The 26,037-nt window shown below is 37.0% G+C and overlaps 1 protein-coding gene across 5 annotated transcripts in view; it reads right to left on the reverse strand.

The window, feature by feature from the left end:
• The window catches only part of TPST1 (tyrosylprotein sulfotransferase 1), a 131,173-nt gene that overhangs the window by 69,730 nt on the left and 35,406 nt on the right, over positions 1-26,037 (reverse strand). For 4 of the 5 annotated variants that reach the window (XM_036020864.1, XM_028523584.2, XM_036020862.1 and 1 more), the window contains exon 2: positions 12,016-12,961. In XM_036020864.1, the coding sequence (XP_035876757.1) occupies positions 12,016-12,860 (845 nt within the window). In that variant the 5' untranslated portion in view covers positions 12,861-12,961. Of the gene's footprint in view, positions 1-12,015; positions 12,962-17,175; positions 17,197-26,037 lie in introns of those variants that run through there. The other variant, XM_036020863.1, reaches the window with a different exon arrangement.

Genomic DNA, 26,037 nt, shown 5'->3' on the forward strand with positions numbered 1-26,037 from the left:
ATTTTCTCTGTGTAGCAACATTTTGGTGTTTGGCCAGCCTTGCATTCTTTGCAAGGAACAGATTTCATTTCTTTTTTATGGCCTACAAGTAGTTGTAAAAACACTGGCATTCAATTTCTCACAAGTCCCCTCACTTGCTCATTCCACCTTCATCTCCAGCATGAGATAACCCCATAGATGGTTAAATGTTGCTAATAATTGCCCTTATTTAATCTGGACTTCAAAATAACATTTATGAAATATTAAAATATTACCTAAAATCAAATACTGTAATCAACACATTCATCATTAGGTCTGGCTTTATGTTTTTTTTTCTCAAAAGTAAATAGCTTTAACATATTATATCTTAATTAAGGTTTTTAGCAGTTAGAAACAACACAACTGTGGTTGAACTTCCTTCCACAATGATTTTAATTACATGGTATTATTTATGCCTGATTTGAACAACACTGACAGAGAAATAAAGATACATATTCCTTCAAGATCTTAACCTTTTCTTTCATATGATGGAATACACACAGAACTTCATGAACAGGAACTTTTTTAAGTGTTTAACTCAAAGTTTTATTTATACACCCATGTAACTACCACCCAGAAGAAGACAGAGAACAGTCCCAGAAGTTTGTTCCTTTTTTATTGCTGAGTAGTAACTCACTGTATGAATATATCACATTTTCTATTTCCTTGTTGATGGGCACCTGGATTTGTTTCCAGCTTTTGGCTATTATTATAAATAGTGCTGCTATAAATATTTTTGGATAAGTCTTTTGGTATAATTTTCTTATGCACACAACTTTTTTCTGTTGCCTGTATACCCAGGAGAATATCTGACTTGTCATAAGGTAGGCATAAGTTTTGCCAAGTAGCTATAACTAGTACTTTTCCCAAGTGGCTGTACTAGTTTACACTCCCCTATCTGACTGGCACTTAATCAAAGAATGTCTAATGTTTTTCCCCTTGTGCTTTCTATCCTGACCCATAGAAACTATGATATAAAAAATGTTTGCTGTTTTAGGTCACTACACTTTAAGGAGCTCCTGGGTTGATGAACATATCCACATGCTGGGGGGCTGGGGCATCCCAGTTTCACGCCAGAGCTGTCTCTCTTGGGACCCTTCTGGACCCATCCATTGTACTTCTTTATCTGACTGTTCATCTGTAGCCTTTATAAGAATGCCTCTAGGTTTTCCCTCTTAGATGCAACCTTTTAAACAAGAAATAAACCAAGACTCACAGAAATAAAGTAACTTGTGTAGGTTCACACCACTTGTAAGTGGCAGAGCTGGGATTTAAACTGAGACAGGCAGAGCCTCTCTTAAATGGAGGGGAATGTTCTTCAGTTATTTTTTTAAAGCTTCTCCAAGGTAAGTTTAAAGTTTCTTTTTAGGCACATCCTAAAGAGCTCCACTCTGCACCTGGGCATGCAGCCCACGCAGAACCTGGAAAGCATGAAGAAATAGAAGGCAGACTCTGGCAGCAGTTCAGGGAGTCATACTCTCCTTCTTAGTGTGCACTCCCTTGACTGATCAAGCTCGCTCCCTTTTTCTTTTCCCTCCATCTTGTTTTCAGTAAACCTCTCCTTCTAAATCGGCTTCACCTCCTCTCGTTTTCTTTAATTCTCACCCGAGAGTATGTTCCATAGATTTTGAAGGGGGGAGAGATAGAGAAACATTGATGTGAGCGAGATGTAAGGATGACGCTCTAACCAACTGGGCCACCCAGCCAGGGCTCACCTCCTCTCTCAATTTCTATCTTTGTGGGTGGAGCAAGAGTGACAATACCAGGAAAATTTGACTAAGAAACCAAAATCTTAACCATTTTACTCACTGAATATGTCTTCACAGGAACTAATGACATAAAATACTTTATTGGGGAAAAAGCTTTAGGTGAATTACAATCAGAATGTTGTTTTTATTTTTAAATAACTGCCTGATTTAAGACCTTTGATGTCTACTTGAATAAATCATTCATTAATTTTTAAAAACAAGATGAATGATATATCTTGGATTTTCTCTAAAATAATTCAGAAATGGGAAGAAAGAGAGAGTTAAATCAATCAATGTCAGCCTACAGTAATAATTGTATGTGGTCATATATTGGGGTTTTGTATACCATTATAATTTTTGTATTTGAAATTTTTCACAATTTAAGAAAAAACTTATTTTTAGTTTTTTCAACCTTAGCACTACTGACACTCTGGTCTGAATAACTTCTTTTTTGTGGGGGTTGTCCTGTGCATTGTAGAATGTTCAGCAGAATCCCCGGCCTCTACCCATTAGATGCCAGTAGTGCTACCACCCCACCGTTGTGACAACCAAAATTTCCAGACATTGCCAAATGTCTCCCAGGGAGCAAATTGACCCCTATTGCTTTAAAACAAGGTTGCTTGTTATTATTAGAAGTCCTAGCTTTGGCAAAACCACAATACCTTAGGAAAACTGCAAGATATAAGTATACAAAAGTCATCTGCATTTCTATATAAGAATGACTAACAAAATTTAAAAACAACACATACATTATTTACATTAACAACAATAAGAAGGTACTTAATAATTAATCAAAAGAAATATTTCTTTTCTAAACAACATTATATAATATAAAAATACTGAATAACTAAATAAATGGAGAAACATACTATGTTACTGGTAGGAAGACAATATCATAATAATGGCTATTGTTCTCAAAATTACCTTTAAGTATGATTTATATGGAGGAAGAAAGGGCTAAAATGGACCAAGACATCCTAAGGAAGAACTAAGCAGTGTTCTATAAGATATGAAGATGTTTTGCAAAACTATAGTAATAATTAAAATAGAATAAAATTGGACTTCTGACCAGGATAGAGGAGTAGGTAGATACACTGTGCCTCCTTGCACCACCAAGAAAAGGACAACAACAAATTTAAAAACAAAAAACAACCAGAACTGCCAGAAAATTTAACTGTATGGAAGTTCAAAAACCAAGGAGTTAAAGTAATATTCATCCAGACTGGTAGGAGGGGTGAAGATGGACAGCTGGGGTGTAGAGGACTCACAGCAAGGTGGCATCTGGCAGACGGGTGGTCCCACATTTGCATGCAGATAAACTGGGAGGAAAAACTGGGGAGCAAGATGGACCATGCAACCCGGGGTTCCAGCGTGGGGAAATAAAGCCTCAAAACTTCTGGCAGTAAAAATCTGTGGGGGCTGTGGAAGCGGAACAAACTCCCAGCCTCACAGGAGAATTCATTGGAGAGAACCACAGGGTCCTAGAACATACACAAACCCACCCACCTGGGAATCAGCACCAGAAGAGGCCAATTTGCTTATGGATAGTGGGGGAAATGACTGAAAGTTGGCCCAGTGCTAAGCAAGCAGCATTGTTCACTTTTGGGCTCCTCCCCAACATACAACACCACAAAGCAGCAAAGTGGGTTGCCCCGCACTGGCCAATACCTAAGGCTCCACCCCTAAGACTCTGCTGAGACAAAAAAAAAAAAAAATGGCCCAAATGAAAGAACAGAGTAAAGCTCCAGAAAAAGTACAACTAAGCAATGAAGACATTTTGCAGTGTGTCAGATGCAGATAGCCAAAATATCAGATGCAGAGTTCAAAACACTGGTTATGAGGATGCTCACAGAAATGGTTGAGTATGGTCACAAAATAGAGGAAAAAGTGAAGGCTATGAAAAGTGAAATAAAGGAAAATGTACAGGGAACCAACAGTGATGGGAAAGAAACTTGGACTCAACGATTTGGACCAGAAGGAAGAAATAAACATTCAACCAGAACAGAATAATGAGACAAGAATTTTAAAAAATGAGGAAAGGCTTAGGAACCTCTGGGACAACTTTTTTAAGTGTTCCAACATCCAAATCAAGGGGTGTCAGAAGGAGAAGAGGAGTAGAAAGAAATTGAAAACATAATGAAGGAGAACTTTCTCAATCAGGTGAAGGAAATAGACTTCCAGGAAGTCCAGGAAGCTCAGAGAGTCCCAAAGAAGTTGGACCCAAGGAAGCACACCAAGGCACATCATAATTACATTACCCAAGATCAAAGATAAGGAGGGAGTCTTAAAAGCAGCAAGAGAAAAGGAGACAGTTACCTACAAAGGAGTTCCCGTAAGACTATCAACTGATTTCTCAGAAGAAATCTTACAGGCAAGAAAGGGCTGGAAAGAAGTATTCAAAGTCATGAAAGGCAAGGATCTATTTCCAAGATTACTCTATCCAGCAAAGGTATCATTTAGAATGGAAGGGCAGATAAAGTGCTTCTCAGATAAGGTCAAGTTAAAGGAGTTCATCACTAAACCCTTATTGTATGAAATGTTAAAGGGACTTACCTAAGAAAAAGAAGATAAAAAATATGAACAGTAAAATGACAACAAATTCACAACTATCAACAACTGAACCTAAAAAAACCAAAAAACCAAAAATGAACTAAGCAAACAACCAGAATGGGAACAGAATCATGAAATGGAGATCACATAGAGAGTTATCAGCAGGGAAGATTGGGAAAGGGGGAAAAGGTACAGGGAATAAGAAGCATAAATGGTTGGCACCAAATAGACAGGGGGAGGTTAAGAATATTTTAAGAAATATATAGGCCAAAGAATTTACATGTATGATCCATGGACATGAACTAAGGTAAGGGAATGCTGGTGGGAGGAGAGGGTGCAGGGCAGAGAGGAATAAAGGGGAGGGGGGGAATAGGACAATTGGAATAGCATAATCAATAAAATATCTTTAAAAAATAAAACAAAAGCATTTCTAACTATGAACCCCCCCAAATAGAGTAAAATTGAAGAGAGAGATCTCACTAGTAGAATAATGCATATATGGATATTTAATATTTAACCTAGCTGGTACTAAACATTACTAAGAAAAAAGTAACTACTCCACAAATAGTTCTGGGAAATTGGCTGTCTATAAGGAAAAAAAATAGAAAATGAATATGTATTTCACTTTTAAAAATAAGTTCCACACTGATTAATAAATTTTGGATTGATTACTGTGAATGGAACTTTTTTTAAGTTTTGGGAAAATATAGGAGACTATTTTTATGACCTTAGAATAAGAAAGAATTTCTTTACAAAACACAAAAACCATAATGGAAGAGTGATAAATGCAACAAGTTTAAATCTTCTATTCATCAATACTACTCGGCCATAAGAAAAAAAGGGGGGGGGGGAACCTTACCCTTTGTGACAGCATGGATGGACCTGGAGAGCATTATGCTAAGTGAAAGAAGCCAAACAGAGAAAGACAAGTAACATATGATTTCACTCACACATGGAATCTAAAGAACAAAAGGAACTAACAAGTGACACAGAGACAGGTCCATACATAGACAGAGAGCAGGCTGACAGCTATGCAGGGGGTGCTTGCTCTGTGTGGGGTAAAGGGATTAAGCAAAAGAAAAAAAAAGAGAGAAAACTCATGGACATGAACAACTGTGTGATGATTTTCCAGGGAAAGGAGAGGTGTGGGGGAACTTATGGGGGGGGGGAAGGCAATGGAAGGAGTCTTGACTTGGGGTGACAAATACACAATACAGTGTACAGATGTTATATCATGGAATTGTGCATCTAAAACCTGTATTGTTTTGTTAACTAGAGTCACCCCAATAAATTTAATAAAAAGGAAAAATTTAGATTCATCAAAGAGATTGTAAAGTTAAAAGACAAGTTAATGAGATAAGCAATTTATAACATATATATCAGATAAATGCTACCAAAAGAAAGACAAACCTTAGCAGTCAGAAAAACGGGCAAAAGTCATGAACAAGACTTCACAGAAGAGTCCACAAATGGCCAGTGAAAATATATAGTAGTCAAGCTCATTAATAAGGTAATTAAAAATTAAAATCATGAGTTATCATTTACTCTTACCCAATTAGAAAAATTAAAAAGCCAGGCCATAGTATATAATTAAATTAAGAAGGTTATAAAATGCATTATAATTCTGTACACTAAATGATCCCAATTTTTATTATCTAAATATATGATGCTGATTTACATAAAGTTTAAAAATGTCTATATTTATATATGTAACTGAAAGTAACATCAAATATTAACAGTGAAAAAAAGAAAAGCCTAGTGGTAAAAATATGGATCCTTATAAAAGTTTTATACTCTGATAGTAGCAGTACACACTACTGCAAACGTTTTGGAAAACAATTTGGCATTACCCAGTGAAGTTCAATTATGTACTTTTCCCATGATCCAGCAATTATATTCCTAAGTGCATATCTTAGAGAAACCCTTAAAGAGAACACCTTAAAAAATGTGCATAGCCCCAAACGAAAAACAGCTCAAATGTTCAGCAACAGTATAAATATATAAATAAGCTATATTATACCTATAATATAGTGGCAATAAAAACAAATTAATGATAGCTATATACTTCAAAATAGGTAAATCTCAAGATAATGTTAAGCAAAAGGGAAAAAGACAACTGACAGAAAGAAACACAGACTGTGATGCCATTTATGTAAAGTCATCAACAAACAAACTAAACAAACAAAAAAAGGGAAAAACATGACAATGTTGCCATACTCAATAAGTTTTTGGAGCATCCTGACACCAGTATTTTGAACTCTGCCTATAATAGGTTGGCTATCTTGTTTTGTTTACTTTTTTTCTGGTGTTTTGTTCTTTTCTTTCATTTGGGCCATATTTCTTTGTTTCCTCAATTTGGTAGCCTCCCTGTGTTTGTTCCTGTGTATTAGGTAAAGCTGCTTTGACTCCCTGTAAAAGGCACCTGTCTGGATGAATGTGACTTCTTTAAAGCCTTGGTTGTCAGACATCCATATAGTTTGATTTTCTGACAGTTCTAGATGTTATTTGTTTTGAGATTTAGTTGTAATTCTTTTTTGTGGTTGTGCAAGGAGATGAAGCTTGTCTACCTAAACCTCCATCCTGACTGGAAGCCCTCTACACAAACATATCTTGGAAGATAAAGGCAAAAAACACATTTTTAAATGCCTTGATTTTTTCCCCTAATCTCTCTTAGTTTGGAAGAATTAGATTAGTGAGTTCTGTATCAATTTTTGAAGCCATTATATTTAAGACTATGACTCAGTTTAATGTAAAGTTGAACAGAATGGTTGAATAATTTATTAAAACAGAACATGATATTCAAAATATCAAAGTTATAAGGCCAGTCACTGGAAAAACTAGAGCTACTACTGGACTTTAAATAACTACCTAAAAACATGAAGGATAAATAGTATATTTAAAATTCCATTGTTGTACCTAAGTGTAGAACTAAAACTAAATTATCAGCTAGCTTAAGCTATCTGTTTTCATTCCTTTTTCCACTCATTAAATTCTTTGCTTCAATTTTCAGTTTTTAAAAAGTCTGGCTTATATACACTAGTCTGTAAGGAAGACTTTCTGGACCACCCCAGAATGAAAGTATGTTTTCTTGTACAAAATTCTTTCATAGAATTTACATGCTCATAGGTGATTACCCTATGCCTCCTACTATTCTGTAACTGGAACTGACCAGGAAAGTAAGAGGTGCCAACCAAACCGAACATAACTGGAAATTCACAAGAAAAGCTTAAGTTTCATACTTAACAAGTTAATGCAGGTAGAACTGTGAAGACCCTCCTTGTTGTTGTCTTCAACAACTTCTGCATATACAAGGTCTGTCCAGAAAAAGTCCAGCCAACCATTAATATAATGAGATGGCTCGCATGACATTGATGTAAACTGGCAGCCAAGGAGAGTGGGCTAGAATGCACATGAGTGAACAATGATGACTTCACTGTACTAGTCAGTGGGAGTGGTAGATACCACTGAATGAGCATGTGTACTGTGTAGCCCTCACATTCAAACTGACTGAGCGAGGAGAGCAATGAATCTGCATCAAATTTTGTGTGAAACTTGAATGTTCCTTCATGAAAACTATTCAGGTGATTCAAAAGGCCACATTTATGGGCCACTGGTGATTGGCAGCTTCATCAGGACATCACTCTGGTGCAGAGTTTTATGGCAGAACATCAAATCACCAGGTGATGCAGCACCCCCACCCCACTACAGCCAAGATTTGGCATCCTGTGACTTCTGGCTTTTTCTAAAACTAAAATTACCTTTGAGAGGTTAGAGATTTCAGACCCTCCATGAGATTCAGGCAAATGTGATGGGGCAGCTAATGGAGATTGTCCAAACTGTGTAAAGTCCCAAGGTGCCTACTTGAAAGGGGACTGAGGTGTCATTGTCCTATGTACAATGTTTTTTGTATCTTGTATCTTCTTCAATACATATCCCTATTTTTCATATTACATGGTTGGATACCTTCTGGACAGACCATTCCTGAGTCGTCTGGTAACCTTTTCAAGCCTTCAAGGCTGACTATTTTCAGTATTTTAGTACTAAATAATACTAAAATAAGTATTAAAGTACTTATTTTAAATAATTTTTCCAGAATAAAAATGTTTATAGAATGGTAAATGCAAAGGATCATCAACTCAGGGCTGCAAATTCCTACTGTCATGATTCTAACTAACATGGAATATTAGTAAGAACTTGGTACTTACTAATGGAATAATTTTATATGTTTCTGCCTTACTCCCCAATTAACTCTTATTTGAGAGCAGGAACTCCATCTTAAAAGAGGCAGTAAGGTCTAAATTAGACCTGCCTCAGCCAAAGTAGCTCTGCTCTTATCTATTTTTTATTGGAATTCTGGGTATGACTGTTTCAAACAGGATTTGAAGTGCTATTACTTTATTTTGTTTTTAAGTTTTAAAAAATTCTTACACCGCACTAACACTAAAAAGACTGATAATACCAAGTGTTGGCAAAGACTGTGAAACAACTAGGACACATTAATGTATCATCTAGACATACATGAATGGTACAGCCATACATGAATGATTCAGATATTCTGGAAAACAGGAAGTATCTGTTAAAGATACACAGATCTAGATCTAGATGTAGAGATATACAGACATCTTATCCAGTGATTCTACTCACTGGTATATACCCAAAAGAAATTAATGCTTATATCCACCAAAAGTAATGTACAAAAATATTCTTAGCAACTTTACCCATAATATCCAGAAACTAGAAACACCACCAGATGTCCATCAATAGAACAATGGATAAATTGTGTTAAGTTTAAAAAAACACAGCAATGAAAAAGAATGAATTATTACTATTTACTATATTATAGGTGAATCTCATGTTAAATAAAAGAAGCTAGGCACAAAATAATAGTTATGATTGCATTCATATGAAGTTTAAAAACAAGCAAGATTGATTGTTCTTGAACTTCACATACAACCTTCATTTCACCTCTGGCAACAGAGGTTGGAATAGTGGTTACTTTTGGGTTGAGGAGGGTATTGAATAAGGAGTGTAAAAGAGCCTCCTTTTTCACTAGCATCCATACCAGGTGCTAGTATGTTTCTGTATCTTGCTATGGATGATTACACAAATGTATATAGATGTAAACATTCATCAAATTGTACACTGAATATTTACACATTTACTATATGTTATACCTTAATTTTTTAAAAAGGTTTTATTTATTTATTTTTAGAGAGAGAAGGGAGGGAGCTAGAGAGAGAGAGAGAGAGAAACATCAATGTGCAGTTGCTGGGGATTATGGCCTGCAACTCAGGAATGTATCCTGGCTGGGAATCGAACCTGCGACACTTCAGTTCGCAGCCCATGTTCAATCCACTGTTATACCTTAATTTTTACAAACTCATGTAGTGGTATGTCTTGGGAATAAGCATTGGAAATTTCAGTCATGGTTCTGTCATTTCTTGATAAAGCATAGAAGCTCACTGGATGTTCACACCATATATGAAATGCTAAGGTCTCTTTCCCTTCTGGAATCAATGAATTCAAAATTTCTATGAATTTTATTGGTCTTCATGTTTGACTTAAACATAGTAAGTATATATGCAAAATTATCCTTCCCTGATTTTTACCACATATAACTTTATCATACCTCTTTAGTCCCTACTTGGAAAGACTGAGGGGTCTAATAGACTTACTTTATATTAACAGAAGGAACTAGCATCAGAATCTCTATGTCAACACATAAGCACACAAAGTGAAATGTTTACCTAAGAATACATGTGATTAGAAACTAGTTATGGTTTATTATCTGGAAAAAGCAATAAACTGTGATGACAATAACTAGAACCATAACTTGTTTGAATCAATACCAATAACATAGAGCCACTGGAGTGATAGGTATTAACCTAGGAGTCTGTAATCAATAACTGAAAGCTAGGTGCAGAAAGGTATCTGTTCTTTTCAAAATTCTCATAGCAGCACAATTTACATAGCCAAGTGCTGGAAGCAACCTAAGTGCCCATCAGTAAATGAGTGGATCAAAAAACTATGGTACATTTACGCATCTGTTCAAGAATGGAATACTATGCAGCAGAAAGAAAGAAGGAGCTCCTACCCTTTTGGGACAGCATGGATGGATCTGGACAGCATTATGCTAAGTGAAATAAGTCAGGCAGTGAAAGACAAATACCATATGATCTCACCTATAAGTGGAACAAGCAAGCAAAATATAACCAGAGACATTGAAATTAAGAACAAACTGGCAGCAACCAGAGGGGAGGTAAGAGGTGAAAATGGGGGGAAAAGGGGGACAGGTTCTCAGGAACATATGTAAAGGTCACATGGACAAAACCAAAGGGGAGTAGGATCAAGGGTGGGAAGTGGGGATGGCTGGGGTAGGGAGGAGTGGTGAGGGAAAAACGGAGACAACTATACTTGAACAACAATAAAAAATGTGAAAATAAAAAGAAGAATCAATACTTACTGTACAAGTTCTATACATTAGAAACAAATCAAGATATTCCTTTATAGGGGCAAGCAGGCTACACAAGGGAAGTATACCACTTTTTCTGTTTTTTTGTTTGTTTGTTTTTGTTTTTTACAGGGGGTATATATTATTTTTATAAATAACAAAATAAGAGATAAAATTGTTCTCACCAACTTTTCTTCACAAGGAAATGCTACCTGAATTTAACAGTACTCTCCTCTTTTTAAAAGGATTCTGAATTTTTTATTTCTTAGATAGCATGCAAATAATGTGTTTAGATTATTTTACAAAAAGAGCTCAAGCTGCTCAGAAAAAGCAATGGGCTTGCTGGGGGAAAAAAAAACAGTTTTTCAGACTACTGTACAAAGAGAGTAGTCTCCATTTTTATATCCTCACTCTAGATATGTAAGTCAGGTTATCAGATTAAGTAAGAATACACTAGTCATCACTTCATGAGAAAGGAAAAAAATGCAATGGCTTTAGAAGTATTTGATTCTAAGGAACTTCCTGTATGGATGATAGATTAAGCTCTCAAATTTCAGCTTGTTGTAAAGAACAAAAGAAGTATCCACCAGGTGACAACAGAAGCACTGCATATAATAACATGCCACAAAAAAAGCACTAAACCACTGAGACCAAGGCATGGACTCTGATTCTGGCCTTGACATCTAAATTTGAGTAAATCATTTTGATCTTTCTGACTCAGTCTTCCTATCTGTAAAATGAAGAGACTGTGTTAGATCATTTTAGCTTTATTTTTTCTTTATCACTAAAAATTCCTAAATGCTCAGAATTTACTACATGCTCACCAACATGGTAGAGGCTTCTCCTGATATTTACCCTAATCTATGCAAAAGCCAACTATTCTTACTAATGAAAATATCTAGAAATTAGAAATCAGAAGCCACTAAAATTGAATGATGGGCATTAAAGCCTGAGGTCCATGATAAAGGTCACTGCTACATATTGCATTTGCCTTCATTAAACTAATAAAAAGAACCACAATTCATAAATTAATTAAGTAATTGAAAGGGTCTATAATAAATTGGCTAAAGACTTTTAAAAAAAACTCAGTGATGAAGCTATATCTGTTCAAGAAAAGGTCTGCAGTTTATACGCACACACATACATATATACACACATATTAAGATATACATATACATATATACATATACACATACACATCTTTATTAGCTGAACAGAGTCGAAATAGAAAACATGACATCTACTCACTTTGACAGAGATACTCCCCCAGCTTTCCCAATCATCTCTTCATGGTGTAATACGGAGTAGTTCCACGGAATATGGAGGAACTTTAAGAGGGTTCTCATCCATCGTTCAGGATGTAAGACAAGTTGTTCATAGTGAACTAACATGCATTTTTTATAGCCAACCTCCATACACTGGTTATACATGGTTTCTATGGCACGATTCCACTTGGTCAAACAGTCCCTGTAACTGTTCAGGTCAAACCCAGCTATAGTAACTTTTCGAGAAATCATTGAATGTACTGATGCCCGGCCATCTCGAACCATCAGGAGAAATTTGGCATTGGGAAATAACCTAGCAAGGTAAGTTAAGGATTTCAGGGCAAAAGGATCTTTATTACATAAATAAGGAGCTGGCTCCCCATGTTTAACAATGATTTCTAGTAAGAAGGCTTGCATGGCAGAATCCAGCACTTCATCAGTGACACCAGCCTCATCCAAGCGTATTTTCTCTTTACTCGACCGTGACCACATCTGCTTCAGGGCCAGGATTCGGGGAATGACTCTGGTTTCCTCTCCACAGCGAATATCAGGATGTGCATCTAACATGGCCCTCATGAGTGTGGTTCCACTCCGAGGCACGCCTCCGATAAAAATTAAAGGCATATCTTTGTGATAGGCGAAAGTTTTATTGGCTTTGATGTCCAGGCCAGTTTGTACAGTGGTCTTTGTGCTCTCCAATTTGAGAGGCTGACTACGTTCCTCTATTCGGTGATGGCATTCCATGGCGTGTTGGCCCAAGTAAAACACAGTCACAGAACTAATCACCAGACATGCCAATAGTAAGTTCTGCTTCAGTTTTCCAACCATCTTGATGTGGTTATCTTTCTATTAAACAGATATTTTGCTCAAAATGATTTTCAGAAACTGTTCAGGCCATGGAGATTCTACTTCAGAAAGATGATCAACATCTAATAGGAAAAGGAACAAGTTATTTTACCATCATTAATATTGTTTACAAATTAGTCATCAGTTATCACTATAACATTTTAGCTAGAAAGAATATGAAGCTGTCTTAGATGCTTTGATATTCATACAATGCAAATATACAAAAATGCAAGCAAAAATAAATCAACATTTCTAATCAAAAACACCTGCTTAACAATTCTGAAGCTATGCACAAAATGGAAAATTAAATAAAACTATTTCTATCAATGAGTCAAGTGAATATTTAGTGTGCCCAAGGATATAAGGAGTCTAACCCAAGGCTCTTCTCTGACAGTTAGATTTGATTCATCCCCAAGAAGTCATTATCTCCACATTCTACAAGAAAAAGAAATTACAGAAGAAATACAACTTCTAAATCTTTAACACATATTCAGTTTATTCATCCTGCAAATCATTTACTTAGGTACTACAGGCCACATACTTGGGCTTGGCTAAGGATAAGCTTTGAAAAGGACAGGAGTGCAGTGACCTCTGCTCTCAGGAAAAAAAGTCTTATGAACAGACAGATATGCAAACAATGACAATATATGGGATAAAAACCTTAGTAGAAATAATCACAGGGGACAATGGGAGTATAATAAAAAGGAACAAATAGGTCTATCTACCTCAGAACACTATAAAGGCCTTACAGAAAGTAAGAGAGACGGCTGTTCTAAGCAGTAGGAACCTGTGTGCAAAAGCACAATGGCATGACAGAATATGGCGTAATTAATTAACAAGAAGTAGTTCTGGAGAACTGGTGTATAGAGTGCAAAGAAAAATGTATGTGTGTGTGATCTAGCCTTCAGAAACACAGATAAGATTTGGGCACACAGAGCATTCTAAGCTGAAGATGACCAACGATGTGAATGTGTAAAAGCAGAGCATGTACGTAAAATATACATCCTATATAAAATATACATACTATGGAACTGCTAGCTTAACTCAAACAAGATTACATGCTACAAAGTAGACAGAAAGCAGACTATACACAGACTAAAAAAAACTTACCCTGAATCCTCAGAGGGCAAGTGTAATAATTAATTTTATATGTCAACTTGGCTAGGCTATGGCATGCAGTTTTTGGTAAAACACTCAATGTTGCTGTGGAGGAATTTTTTGTATATAATTAACAAATCAACAGACTTTGAGTAAAGCAGATTACCCTCCATAATATAAATGAGCCTCATCCAACAACTGAAGTCCTTAAGACTAAGTAAGGACATGTCTTGAAGAAAAAGGAATTCTCCTCAAGGCTGCAACACAGAAGTCCTGCCTGTGTTTCCTGCCTGCTGCCCTGCAGAATTCAGACTCAAGGCTAACATCAACTCTTACCTGCCTGGCTGTTCTATGGATCTTAGAAATGCCAGTACCACAATCTCATGAACCAATTCCTTAAAACTTCATTTATTTGTATCTTCCTCACTTTCTTTCTTCAGTGTTCTGTAGTTTTCCAAGTATAAGTCTTTTACCACCTTGGTTAAATTTATTCCTAGGTACTTTACTTTTCTTGTTCCTATAGTAAATGGGATTGTTTCTTAGTTTCTCTTTCTGATAGTTCATTGTTGGTGTATATAAATGCCACTGACTTCTGAATAAAAATCTCATATATATATATATATATATATATATATATATACACACACACACACACACACACATATACACAGGTATGTATGTGTATATGTACACACATACACACACATACGTGTGTATGGTCTGTCCAGAAAGTGTCCGGCCATGCAATATGAATACGAAGTATGTGTGTGTATATACACAATACACACACACAGACTAACAGTAAGTATACCTGGGGAAATGACCAAAATAATACATTCTGAGAGTCAGGATGTCTAGCTTTGGACTAGTGAGAAGGTAGCCAATTCTCCCAAAAAATCAATTATAAAGTAGAATAAAATGGACAAAAAACTATTTCACAGTCTTCTGGAAATCTACCAGAATACAATAACCTAAGAAGGATTTACATTTGAAAAATTGCTAAATGTTGAGTAAGAACAGTCAGAGTGTCTGGCATTCTTGCCTGAGACTATTCCCACCTCACCACCCACCTACCAGGTACAGAGGCTTTGCAGGTCAGGGCAAGGCAGAGCAAACTATGAGGACTGGCAGCTTTTGATCAAAGGGAGATCACTCAATTTGGAGTACTGTGCTGTCAGTGTAAGTGATGTTCCAGGGGACAGGTGAGCAAGGAAGGTGAACAACTCTAATAGGATAAGGTTAAAGTCATGGTTGGCAAGCTTGTGGTCAATTCTGAGGCTGCAAATAGGCAAAGAAGAAACATGAAAGGACTGAATGGAAAGTAAATGTCAGGGCAGATTTGAAAATGGCCTAAACTTTGAATGTGCTTATCCACCCACATGCAGATCCACCAGCACAGGGAAAGTCTTACTGTTTCAAGGTGTTTGAGCATAACTACTGTTTCCTAAACTACACAGATAAGGGAGAAAACCCTAGAGAGCTATGTTTAAAAAAATAAAAATAATTGCATGTGTGTGTGTATCTGAGCAGCTACACCAGTATACATTTATATGAAATGTCCACACAAGGCAGATTTACAGAGACAGAAAGCAGAGGGTAGAAGCAGGAATTTAAAGGCAAACAGACATGAGTGGACTTTTTGCTGTGATGGAAATGTTCTAAACATGAACTGATGTGGTAGTTGCAGAACTCTATAAAATCCAAAAATCACTGAATTGTATCCTAACAATGAGTAGGCTTTATGGTGCATAAGTTATACCTCAATATACCTGTTCTTTGTTTTTTTTTAATCATCACCAGAGGATATATTTATTGATTTTTAGAGAGAAAGGAAGTCAGAGAGATAGAGAGAAACAGATCGGTTGCCTCCCATGTGTGCCCTGACTGCAATGGAATCTGTAACCCAGATATGTGCCCTGACTGGGGATTGAACCCTCAACCTTTTGGTATATGGGACAACACTCCAACCAACTGAGCCACCTAGTCAGGGCAATACAGCTGTTTTTTTTTTTCTTTTCTTATGAATACATTCCTAGAAAAATATTTTGATAGTCACAGTAGGATACACCGACCAAGATCTGTTTTTTGTTTACTTATGTATTCATTTCTTTAGTTACATATTTGAACATATTATTGTGCTTGGTACTGTACTTTATTCTAAAGCTGCAACCAAGAACCACAAAGTGAGAATAAATTGAGATGAAAAGATCAGCTTAATAAGAAAAGGCTGCACAAAAAGCATTAAGATAATTGGTAGCAATACAGCACTGAAATATCTATGCAGGAAAGTGTATCCATGATATAGTAGAGACTCTTAAGATATTATACCAGATATAAAATATTCACAGTCAAAAGTTAACCTCTAACTTACTATAGCAGCAACCAATAGTATCTGATAACCTTCCATTAAAATGCCCCAAATTCCCAATAAAATACATAAAAACACAAAAACTGAAAATATATGATCACTTAAGTTCCTTGTCCAGAAGCAGACTTATAAGTCATTTGAATGGTTGCGTGATACTTTACTGATAGGATCTACCAATGTTTAGCCAATTCTCTGTTATTATTTACTTGTTTTTAAATTTTCATAACTATAAACAACACCATGAGAGATATTCTTATATACACAAACATCTTTGCACACATTATTTTCCTAAACTAAAGTTTTAGAAGAGGAACTGCTAAGTCAACGGGTGTTGGGTATGCTTGATTTTGAAGCATTTAATACATTTTTGATTCATCTCTTTTTCATACCCTGCATCCAAAAATGACAAAAAAATTATTGGTTCTACCTTCAAAACATAGTTAGAATCTGACCACTTCTCAATACTTTCACTAGCAACTCAGCATCTCTCACAAGGAATATTGAAAAGAATCCTTACTTCCATTCCTGCCCTCCTAGAATTTATTCTCAAATTGAACGGCCAGAAGGATCTTTTTAAAATATAAGTCAGAACATATTCCTTTGCTCAAAGCCTGGTATTGTTTTTCAAAGTAGTCTTTAAAAAGTTTATTTTAAGATATACAATGCTAAATCTGTGTTAAATTTCTGTCTTTTCCCCCCTGATTTTATTGATCTGTCAAGAAATCTCTATAGGTATCAAAAGTAGTACTGACTGAGGTCAAGTTAATATATCATCATCCCCAAAAGAATGTCTGTTGTTCAAAGTAAAGTCATTGAGAGGGCAACTCTTACCATTAGATGTTTTCATAAGGACTCAAATGAAGACAACTCTCTTTATTCAGGGGAAAAGAACACCTTACCATATTCCCAAGCATATCTGAAAGTTGTGTAAACACAATTTTTGGTGATTTCTTTAAGTTTTGACATCTGTTGTATTTTATTTATTTTTTAATATACTTTATTGACTATGCTATTACAGCTGTCCCAATTTTCCCCCTCTGCCCCCTCCAGCTGGTACCCCCATTCCTTCCAGCAATCCCCTAACCCTTAGCTCATGACCATGGGTCACACATATAAGTTCTTTGGCTTCTCCATTTCCTATACTGTTCTTAACATCTCTCTATTTCATACCCCAATTTGTACTTCTTAATCACTGCACCTTTTCCCCTATTCTCCTCCTTCCCCTTCCTAGCTGATAAGCATCCAAATGATCTCCATATCTATGATTCTGTTTCCGTTCTGCTTGTTTGCTTACCTTGTTTTTTAGATATAATTGTTCATAGTTGTGAATTGTCATTTTAATGTTCATAGTTGTCATCTTTTTCTTAAATAAGTCCCTTTAACATTTCATATAATAAGGGCTTGGTGATGATGAACTCCTTTAACTTGACCTTATCTGGAAAGCACTTTATATGCTCTTCCATTTTAAATGATAGCTTTGCTGCATAGGGTAATCAAGGTTGTAGGTCCTTGCTTTTTCACCACTTTGAATACTTCTTGCCAGTACCATCTAGCCTACAGAGTTTCTTTTGAGAAATCAGCTAATAGTCTTATGGGAACTCCTTTGTAGGTAACTAATGGCTTTTCTCTTGCTGCTTTTAAGAGTCTGTCTTTAACCTTTCACATTTTAATCATGATGTGTCTTGAGGTTGCCTTCTTTGGGTCCAATTTGTTTGGGATTGTCTGTACTTCCTGGATTTGTATTTCTATTTCTTTCACCAAATTAGGGAAGTTTTCCGTGATTATTTTTTCAAGTAAGTTTTCAATTTCTTGCTCTTCCTCTTCTTCTGGCACCCCCATGATTTGGATGTTGGTACATTTGAAGATGTCCCAGAGGCTCCTTACCTTATCCTCATTGTTTCTTTTTACTTCTTACTGTTCTGATTGATTTCTTTTTTCTTATGTTCCAAATTGTTGATCTGATTCCTGGCTTCATCCCCTCCACTGTTGGTTCCTGGTAGATTTTTTTTTTATTTCATTCAATGCAATCTTCATTTCTGCCTGGGCCTTTTTTATGCCATTGCCATACTCAATGTGTTCTCTGAGCATCCTTACCACCAGTGTTTTGAACTCCATTTCTGATAGGTTACTTATCTCCATTTCATTTAGTTCATTTTCTGGAGTTTTCTTCTGTTTTTTCATTTGCCTCTTCAATTTGGCAGTCTCCCTTTCTTAATAGTGTGGCATATTGTAGAAAAGCATATCTGTAAGTTGTATGGGTCAGGGCCTTAGGTAATTGTCAGAACAGGGCAACCTGTGTCACATCTCTGTGGCTCTAAGTAGGGGAGAGCTTGAGAAGGGATAATACTGCTGCCTGGCCTCTGGAGATTTGCCCAGGAGGAAGCTGTCTCCTGGCACTTGCCCTATTGCCAGTCACTTCAATTTCTTCCCATATGCCACTGGTGCCCTTCCAGTTGTTGCTATGGTGCTGAATCCCAGAAGGGATGGGTCTGTGTAAATCTTTAGTGCATTGTGGGCACTTTAAGAGGAGTATACTGAGAATCCTGCAGTTTCTTCCACTGTCCCAACCCCCACTGGTTTTTACAGTCAGAAGTTATGGGAGCTTATCTTCCTGGTGCAAGGACCTGGGGCTGGTTGTCTGGTCTGGAGCTGGGATCCCTCTTTCCCAAGGTGTCCCTCCTGATTTTTATCCACCACATGTAGATGTGAGACTGACCATTCCGCGTCTCTGTGCCTCTCTACATCTCCCCATCTCTGACCCCCCTACCCATCTGTTTGAATGTGCCTTCTTTAAATACTTGGTTGCTGAGCATCCGTACAGCTCTATTTCCTGAAAAATCTGGGTGATATTTGTTTTGTAGTCTAGTTGTAATTTTTCTGTAGTTGTGCAAGGAGACAAAGCATGTTTACCTGTGTCTCCATCTTCAAATTTTGATATCTGTTGTATTTTATTTTATTTTTTAAGATTTTATTTATTTATTTTTAGAGAAGGAAGGGAGGGAGAAAGAGAGAGAGAAACATCAATGTGCAGTTGCTAGGGGTCATGGCCTGCAACCCAGGCATGTACCCTCACTGGGAATCAAACCTGAGACACTTTGGTTCGCAGCTCGTGCTCAATCCACTGAGCTATGCCAGCCAGGGCTTGTATTTTATTTTCTTAATTATTTTATTGATTATGCTATTACAGTTGTTCCATTTTATCTCCCATTTATTCCCCTCCACCCTGCATCCCCTCCTCTCACCAGCATTCCCCCGCCTTAGTTCATGTCCATGGGTCATACATATAAATTCTTTGGCTTCCCCATTTCCCATGCTACTCTTAACCTTCTCCTGTCTCCTTTGTGCCTACCATTTATGTCTTATTCCCTGTACCTTTTCCCCCATTCTCTCCCCACCCCACTGCTAACCGTTCATATGATCTCTATTTCTGTGAATCTGTTCCTGTTCTAAATATTTGCTTAGTTCATTTTTGTTTTTGTTTTTGAGGTTTGGTTATTTATAGTTGTGAGTTTGCTGTCATCTTACTGTTCATATTTTTTATCTTCTTTTTCTTAGATAAGTCCCTTTAACATTTCATACAATAAGGGTTTGATGATGAAGAACTCCTTTAACTTGGCCTTATCTGGGAAGCACTTTATCTGCCCTTCCATTCTAAATGATACCTTTGCTGGATAGAGTAATCTTGGAAATAGATCCTTGCCTTTCATGACTTTGAATACTTCTTTCCAGCCCTTTCTTGCCTGTAAGATTTCTTCTGAGAAATCAGTTGATAGTCTTACGGGAACTCCTTTGTAGGTAACTGTCTCCTTTTCTCTTGCTGCTTTTAAGACTCCCTCCTTATCTTTGATCTTGGGTAATGTAATTATGATGTGCCTTGGTGTGTGCTTCCTTGGGTACAACTTTTTGGGGACTCTCTGAGCTTCCTGGACTTCCTGGAAGTCTATTTCCTTTGCCAGATTGGGGAAATTCTCCTTCGTTATGTTTTAAAATAAGTTTTCAATTTCTTGCTCTCTTTCTGGCACCCCTATAATTTGGATATTGGAATGTTTAACATTGTCCTGGAGGTTCCTAAACCTCTCCTCATTTTTTTGAATTCTTGTTTCTTCATTCTGTTCTGGTTGAATGTTTATTTCTTCCCTCTGATCCAAACCGTTGATCTGAGTCCTGGTTTCCTTCCCTGTTGGTTCCCTGAACAATTTCCTTTATTTCACTTTTCATAGCCTTCACTTTTTCCTCTATTTCATGACCATACTCAACCATTTCTGTGAGCATTCTGATTACCAGTGTTTTGAACTCTGCATCTGATACATTGGCTATCTCTTCATCACTTAGTTGTATTTTTTCTGGAGCTTTGATCTGTTTTTTCATTTGGGCCGTATTTTTTTTTTTTTTTTTTTGGTCTGGGCAGGCCTATTACATAGTAAGGAGTGGAGCCTTAGGTATTCACCAGGGTGGGGCAAACCACATCACTCCATGGTGGTGCTGTATGTGGGGGAGGTGTCTGAGAGGGAACAATGCTGCTTATTCAGCTCTGGGCCAACTTCCTCCACTACCTCCACTTCCCACAGGCAAGTCACTTCCCCAGTCAGTTCCCCCACTACTCACAGGCAAATTGGGCCCTTCTGGTGCTGATTCCCAGGTGGGCAGTTTTGTGTATGTTCTACGACCCCATGGGTCTCACCAACGAACTTTCCTGTAATGAGGCTGGGGGTTTCTCCTGCTGATTCAAACCCCATAGGTTTTTTTTAGTTAGAGGTTTTGAGGCTTTATTTCACCACACTAGAACCCTGGGTTGCATGGTCTGTCTCTCTCCTCAGTTTTTCCTCCCAGTTTATCTGCATGCCAATGTGGGACCATCAGCTTGACCAGCCATTGCCTCACCCAGTCCACCAACTGCCACCTTGCCCACCCTGGTCCTCCAGTCACCTTGTCATGAGTCCTCTCCACCCTGGCTGCCTATCTCCACCCCTTTTACCAGTCTTGGTAAATGTTTCTTCTTTAACTTATTGGTTGTCAGACTTCCATACAGTTTAATTTTCTAGCAGTTCTCATTATTTTTTTGTTTTTAAATTTGTTGTTGTCCTACCTTTTGTTGTGCAAGGAGGCAAAGTGTATCTGCCTACACCTCCATCTTGACCAGAAGTCCTGATATCTGTTGTATTTTAAATTAAACACTGTCTCTTCCAACATACTTAGGGCAGCAGATTATGCTATATAGTCCTTCAAGATGTTCAAAAGCAGGTATGACAGTGATCAAAGGCCTTGGAGGGCATATTAAAAAGGAAAAGAAGGAGATTTTGCCTTCCTCAGAAACATTCACATTACTTTTCACTAAGCTTAAAAAGCCTAATATTCTCTCTTTGGATGTTTCTAAACATCCAAAATCACAGAACATAGATTATCAGTGCTAAAGAGACCTTCGAATCATTTGGTCCAATATTCTCATTTTTGTAGGTATACAAACTGGTTCTCCTCACACCACTCTAAATCTTACCTATTCTTCAAAGGTCACTTTTTATTTTATCGTGTATATTTTACTTACTCAAAAAGATTTTATGTTCCTGAAGCTCACAAATCTTATCCCTTTCCCCTACCATGGCATGCTTAACAGAGCACCAGGTCACCAGGTCCACTGAGCCTTCAGTAAACTAACCAAGCTGGGAAGTATATGCCTCTAGAAGAGGGATGCTGTGGAGCTTGTGGTCTCCACTCACACCTTGTTACTAACTCTCCTCAAAATCTTGAAAAAATGTGTACTGTAATTTAAGAAGTACTCTACAGGAAAAGATGGTCTGACCATTACCCTTATATATTCAACCACTAAGAAGATGCATGTGCACATATAAAAACACACACATGTGGGCCTCTTTGCATTACCTTAAATTCCATTTCACTTATTTGCAGGCAAGCAGTATCAATATTTTCTCAACTGAGACATTTACAGAGCTAAGGCTGAGCTAGAAGGGAATATGGCAAACTTTAGTCTTGTTTTTATCTCCAGGGGAAACAAAAAGCATTGAAACACTACAACAAATATATCTGAGAAATCATTATTAATAGCACTGCTCTTTCTCAGCAGTCAAATGCTCTACAGAAGAGAGTGCTGACATTATACCTCCATACTTGCATCTTTTCCAATTTTATACATATTTCTATTTTAAAAACTCATTATCACTTAACAAACATAGGGGTACAGAGCTTGGTAGTCAGCAAGATGATGTGCAATACTCAGTGCATACACACAGGTCTAGGCACGTGCAGTTATGAGCACATGCATCACACTGTGCTTTTATAATCTTGAAACTGGCCATGTTTTAGGTGCAAAGAGATGCTGGGTAAATGTTCCAGCAAAATATAAGTTATAGGAATGTAACAATCCCCTAAAAACTTTCTTTTGTTAATCATTAACTCCTTGTTTCCCATGCCTATTCATGATGCCAACCTATGTGGCAAATAGCAACAGCCAATGCTACTTTGCCTGCTGTCTAAAGTCCAATCTACACAGTGGAGAAGAAGTAGGTTTATAGTTGTTCATATGGAAAATAATACAAAGTATTATTAAATTCATTAATAAATAATAATAAATAAACTCTGTTTTGCATACTCACAACTGTAAACCTACTTTTGCTTCACTCTGTACAGCTGTTTTCTCTATTCACTTCTAGTTTTTTAAAAAAGGAAAAATAATTGTATCACATGCTGAATTTGCCAACTAATGTGCCCAGGGGTTAATCTGAATGACAGCTTTGCCAATCAGTAAAAACCTCAAATAAATCCACTGTTGCAAGATAATACTTATGTCAACTCATGGTCAAAGTACAAACATGGGAACACCTTTCTCCAGCTACACGTTGGAGGCTGACACAAGAACCGCTGACAATAAATAGCAAATGGCAAGAAGATTGTGTTATACACAACTGATGATCTTCAGGAATCTGCCGGGACACATCTTCTTAAAGAAGCAGTATACTGAGATTTTATTTTCAATAAATACCATGGTCAGGAGGGAAAAGAGCTGGTCAAATACTAAGAACTGGACCTAATGCCTAGGACACAAATAGAGATAAGAGTTCAAGTTAAACTCGGGCATAACTTTTTTAATAGTTCAAGTTAAATTAAATTATCTCAAATATATTTGAAAGCAGATATGTGTATGAGGAGGGGATTATATATGAAATTGGGTGGCTATGAATTAATAACTGTTGAAGCTGTTAAGGGTTCATTTTAATTTTCTCTATTTTTTGATATGTTTGAAAATTTTCATAATAAAGAGTTAAAGTGAAATAAAACAAAATAACCAGCTTAAGTTACCAAGTTCTAACCTTCTCAGACCTGCAAATCAGAGGGTCAAGGTAGGCTAAGCATTCCTCTTCTAGATTCTTCACTAATGTTTATTGTCTAAACCACCCATGAGAGAAAACAAAAAGAAAAGAAAGCATATTTACTCAAATTATATACTCTCTTAAGTTTTAGAATTAAAATAACTGGAATGGGAAAAGGAAAAAGGAAGATGGCATTGAATTAATGTAAAAGAAGTCTAGTCAGAAGACCTGGGTTCTAGTCTAAAATCAGTCTTTTCTTAGCCATGTGGATCTAGATCAGTGATTTTCAACTAGTGTGCTGCAAGAAGCGCACTGGTGTGCTGCAAAAAATTTTAAAACATGCAATACCTGACTATTTAGTCAGAGGTACAGACCTCTTTTCCCCTAAACTGTCAAATAAAAAATGACAACAGTCAACACAACAACTGTCCAGTATAAATGAATCAAAACTATACCTCTTTTTTTATCAGATCAGAAAAATATATATTTTTGGTGTGCTGCAGAATTTTAATAATTAGTTCACGTGTGCCATGAGATTAATAAAATTGAAAATCACTGATCTAGATAAATCACTGAGCATTAGTTCCCTTGTCTATAAAATAGGAAAAATGATAATCAAACTTTTTCACATGTAATTAGAGTAGAAATTATGAAAAGAAGTAACGTGGAGAAAAAATGCAAAGGATAAAGGAACACCTGCAAGTTCTCTTTTCTTTCCCAGAGCAGCTATGACAACTGAGTGGATAACATGTGAAAGCACTTTTAAAGAACAGGTGCCTATGGCATCCTTCACACACTGGTTCCTGCTCATTCTCCAGCTTCACCTCTCAGCACTCCACCTGAGCAGCCTGTCCCCTGCAGGGACACTCCCATCCACACCAAGTACCTCCACACCTGGACTCTGCTCATGTTACTGCCTCCTGTGTCATGGCTCTTTCTCCCTTTTACACACACCTCCTCAGTGCTGTTTTCCCAATTCCCTCCCCCCAGAAACCAACTGTTCTGTCTCCTGTAACCTCAAGTATTTGGTAAAAACACATTGGTCTGCACACTCATGCACTGTATTGTGGTTAATTTACCCCACTATAAACTCCTTTAAAGCACAGATAACCTATTCATCATCCATGCAGTATGTGCATGAATATCAGATATAAAGTAAAGAACTTACAGATGTATAAGCACCTAGTGAAATCTTCTCTCTTAAATTTCCTTAAAGTACCTAGAGTCATCCGAAACAAAGCCAATACTAAACAAAATGTCAAATGAAACAAGGAACTACAAATAAACAAAAACAAAAATCTGGAGACCGTGAAAAAAATTTGCAATCTCAATATTATCCCAAAAGGATTTTTTAAATTGAATCTACAAAATGTATAGTAGGTGGAAAAAACAATTTTGCTAAGGCTTTGGAAAAAGAGACATACCCATATTAAAGTATTAACAAAAATATTTTAATGGTTGTGATACTCATAGTGGAAAGCCCAGGGAGAGGGGGGGAAACAGCTTTAACTATGCATACAAATGTAATATGTTTCAAAAGCCAACATCACACAGAAGAATATTGAATTGAAGGCATTGGGCTCCCACATCCACACTCTTACATTCACCCTGCTTCATCTACAGTCACCTCCTAGTTATATTCTGATGCTTCTCAAATATATCTGCAACCAAGACTTCTGTCCCAGATCTCAGACCTGACTATTCAAAGGCCAAGGAAGAACTCTATCTGGATGTTCCACTAGCATGTTAAAATAAAAAAAAACACCAAATGGAAAAATCTTTCCTCCTGTTTACTGGTACTCCCAGATGTCCAGGCTAAAAATCTGAGAGCCTTTATGTACTCACCCCATTAACCTCTCCATAGGCAACTGGTGAAGTCCTGTTAGTGCTTCCTCCTTCAATTGGCTTAAATCTATTTGCCTCCCTTCTCTTTCCCTTTTGGCATGAATCCTCAGCTTTATTCTTTCTCATAAGAATAACTCCACAGCCTCTGACTTCCTTCAATCAGTTCATTCACTATCCTGTTTCAGGAGTGATCTTTCTAAAATGTAAATATACTTAAGACACTCCCTTGCTTAAAACCCTGCAATGACTTTCTACTTCTCTCAGAAAAAAAATCCTCACCATAACATATAAGGTCTTTCATAATTCAGCCCTTGCCTGCCCCTGAACCTCTCCTTTGATCACTCCCCATCACCAGCGCCCCCATACACACACATACTCACCCAGTGCTGCCTTCATCTTGAACAACCTGTAGCATCTCTTACGCATAACTCCCACTCACCCTTCAACATTCAGCTTTAATGGGATCTCTTCTAGGAAGCTTTCCTGACAGCTTTCTGCCTTGTAAGACACAAGTGTCCTTCCCACT

Source organism: Phyllostomus discolor, chromosome 3, assembly GCF_004126475.2.
Source record: "Phyllostomus discolor isolate MPI-MPIP mPhyDis1 chromosome 3, mPhyDis1.pri.v3, whole genome shotgun sequence".
NCBI classification, from domain to species: domain Eukaryota; kingdom Metazoa; phylum Chordata; class Mammalia; order Chiroptera; family Phyllostomidae; genus Phyllostomus; species Phyllostomus discolor.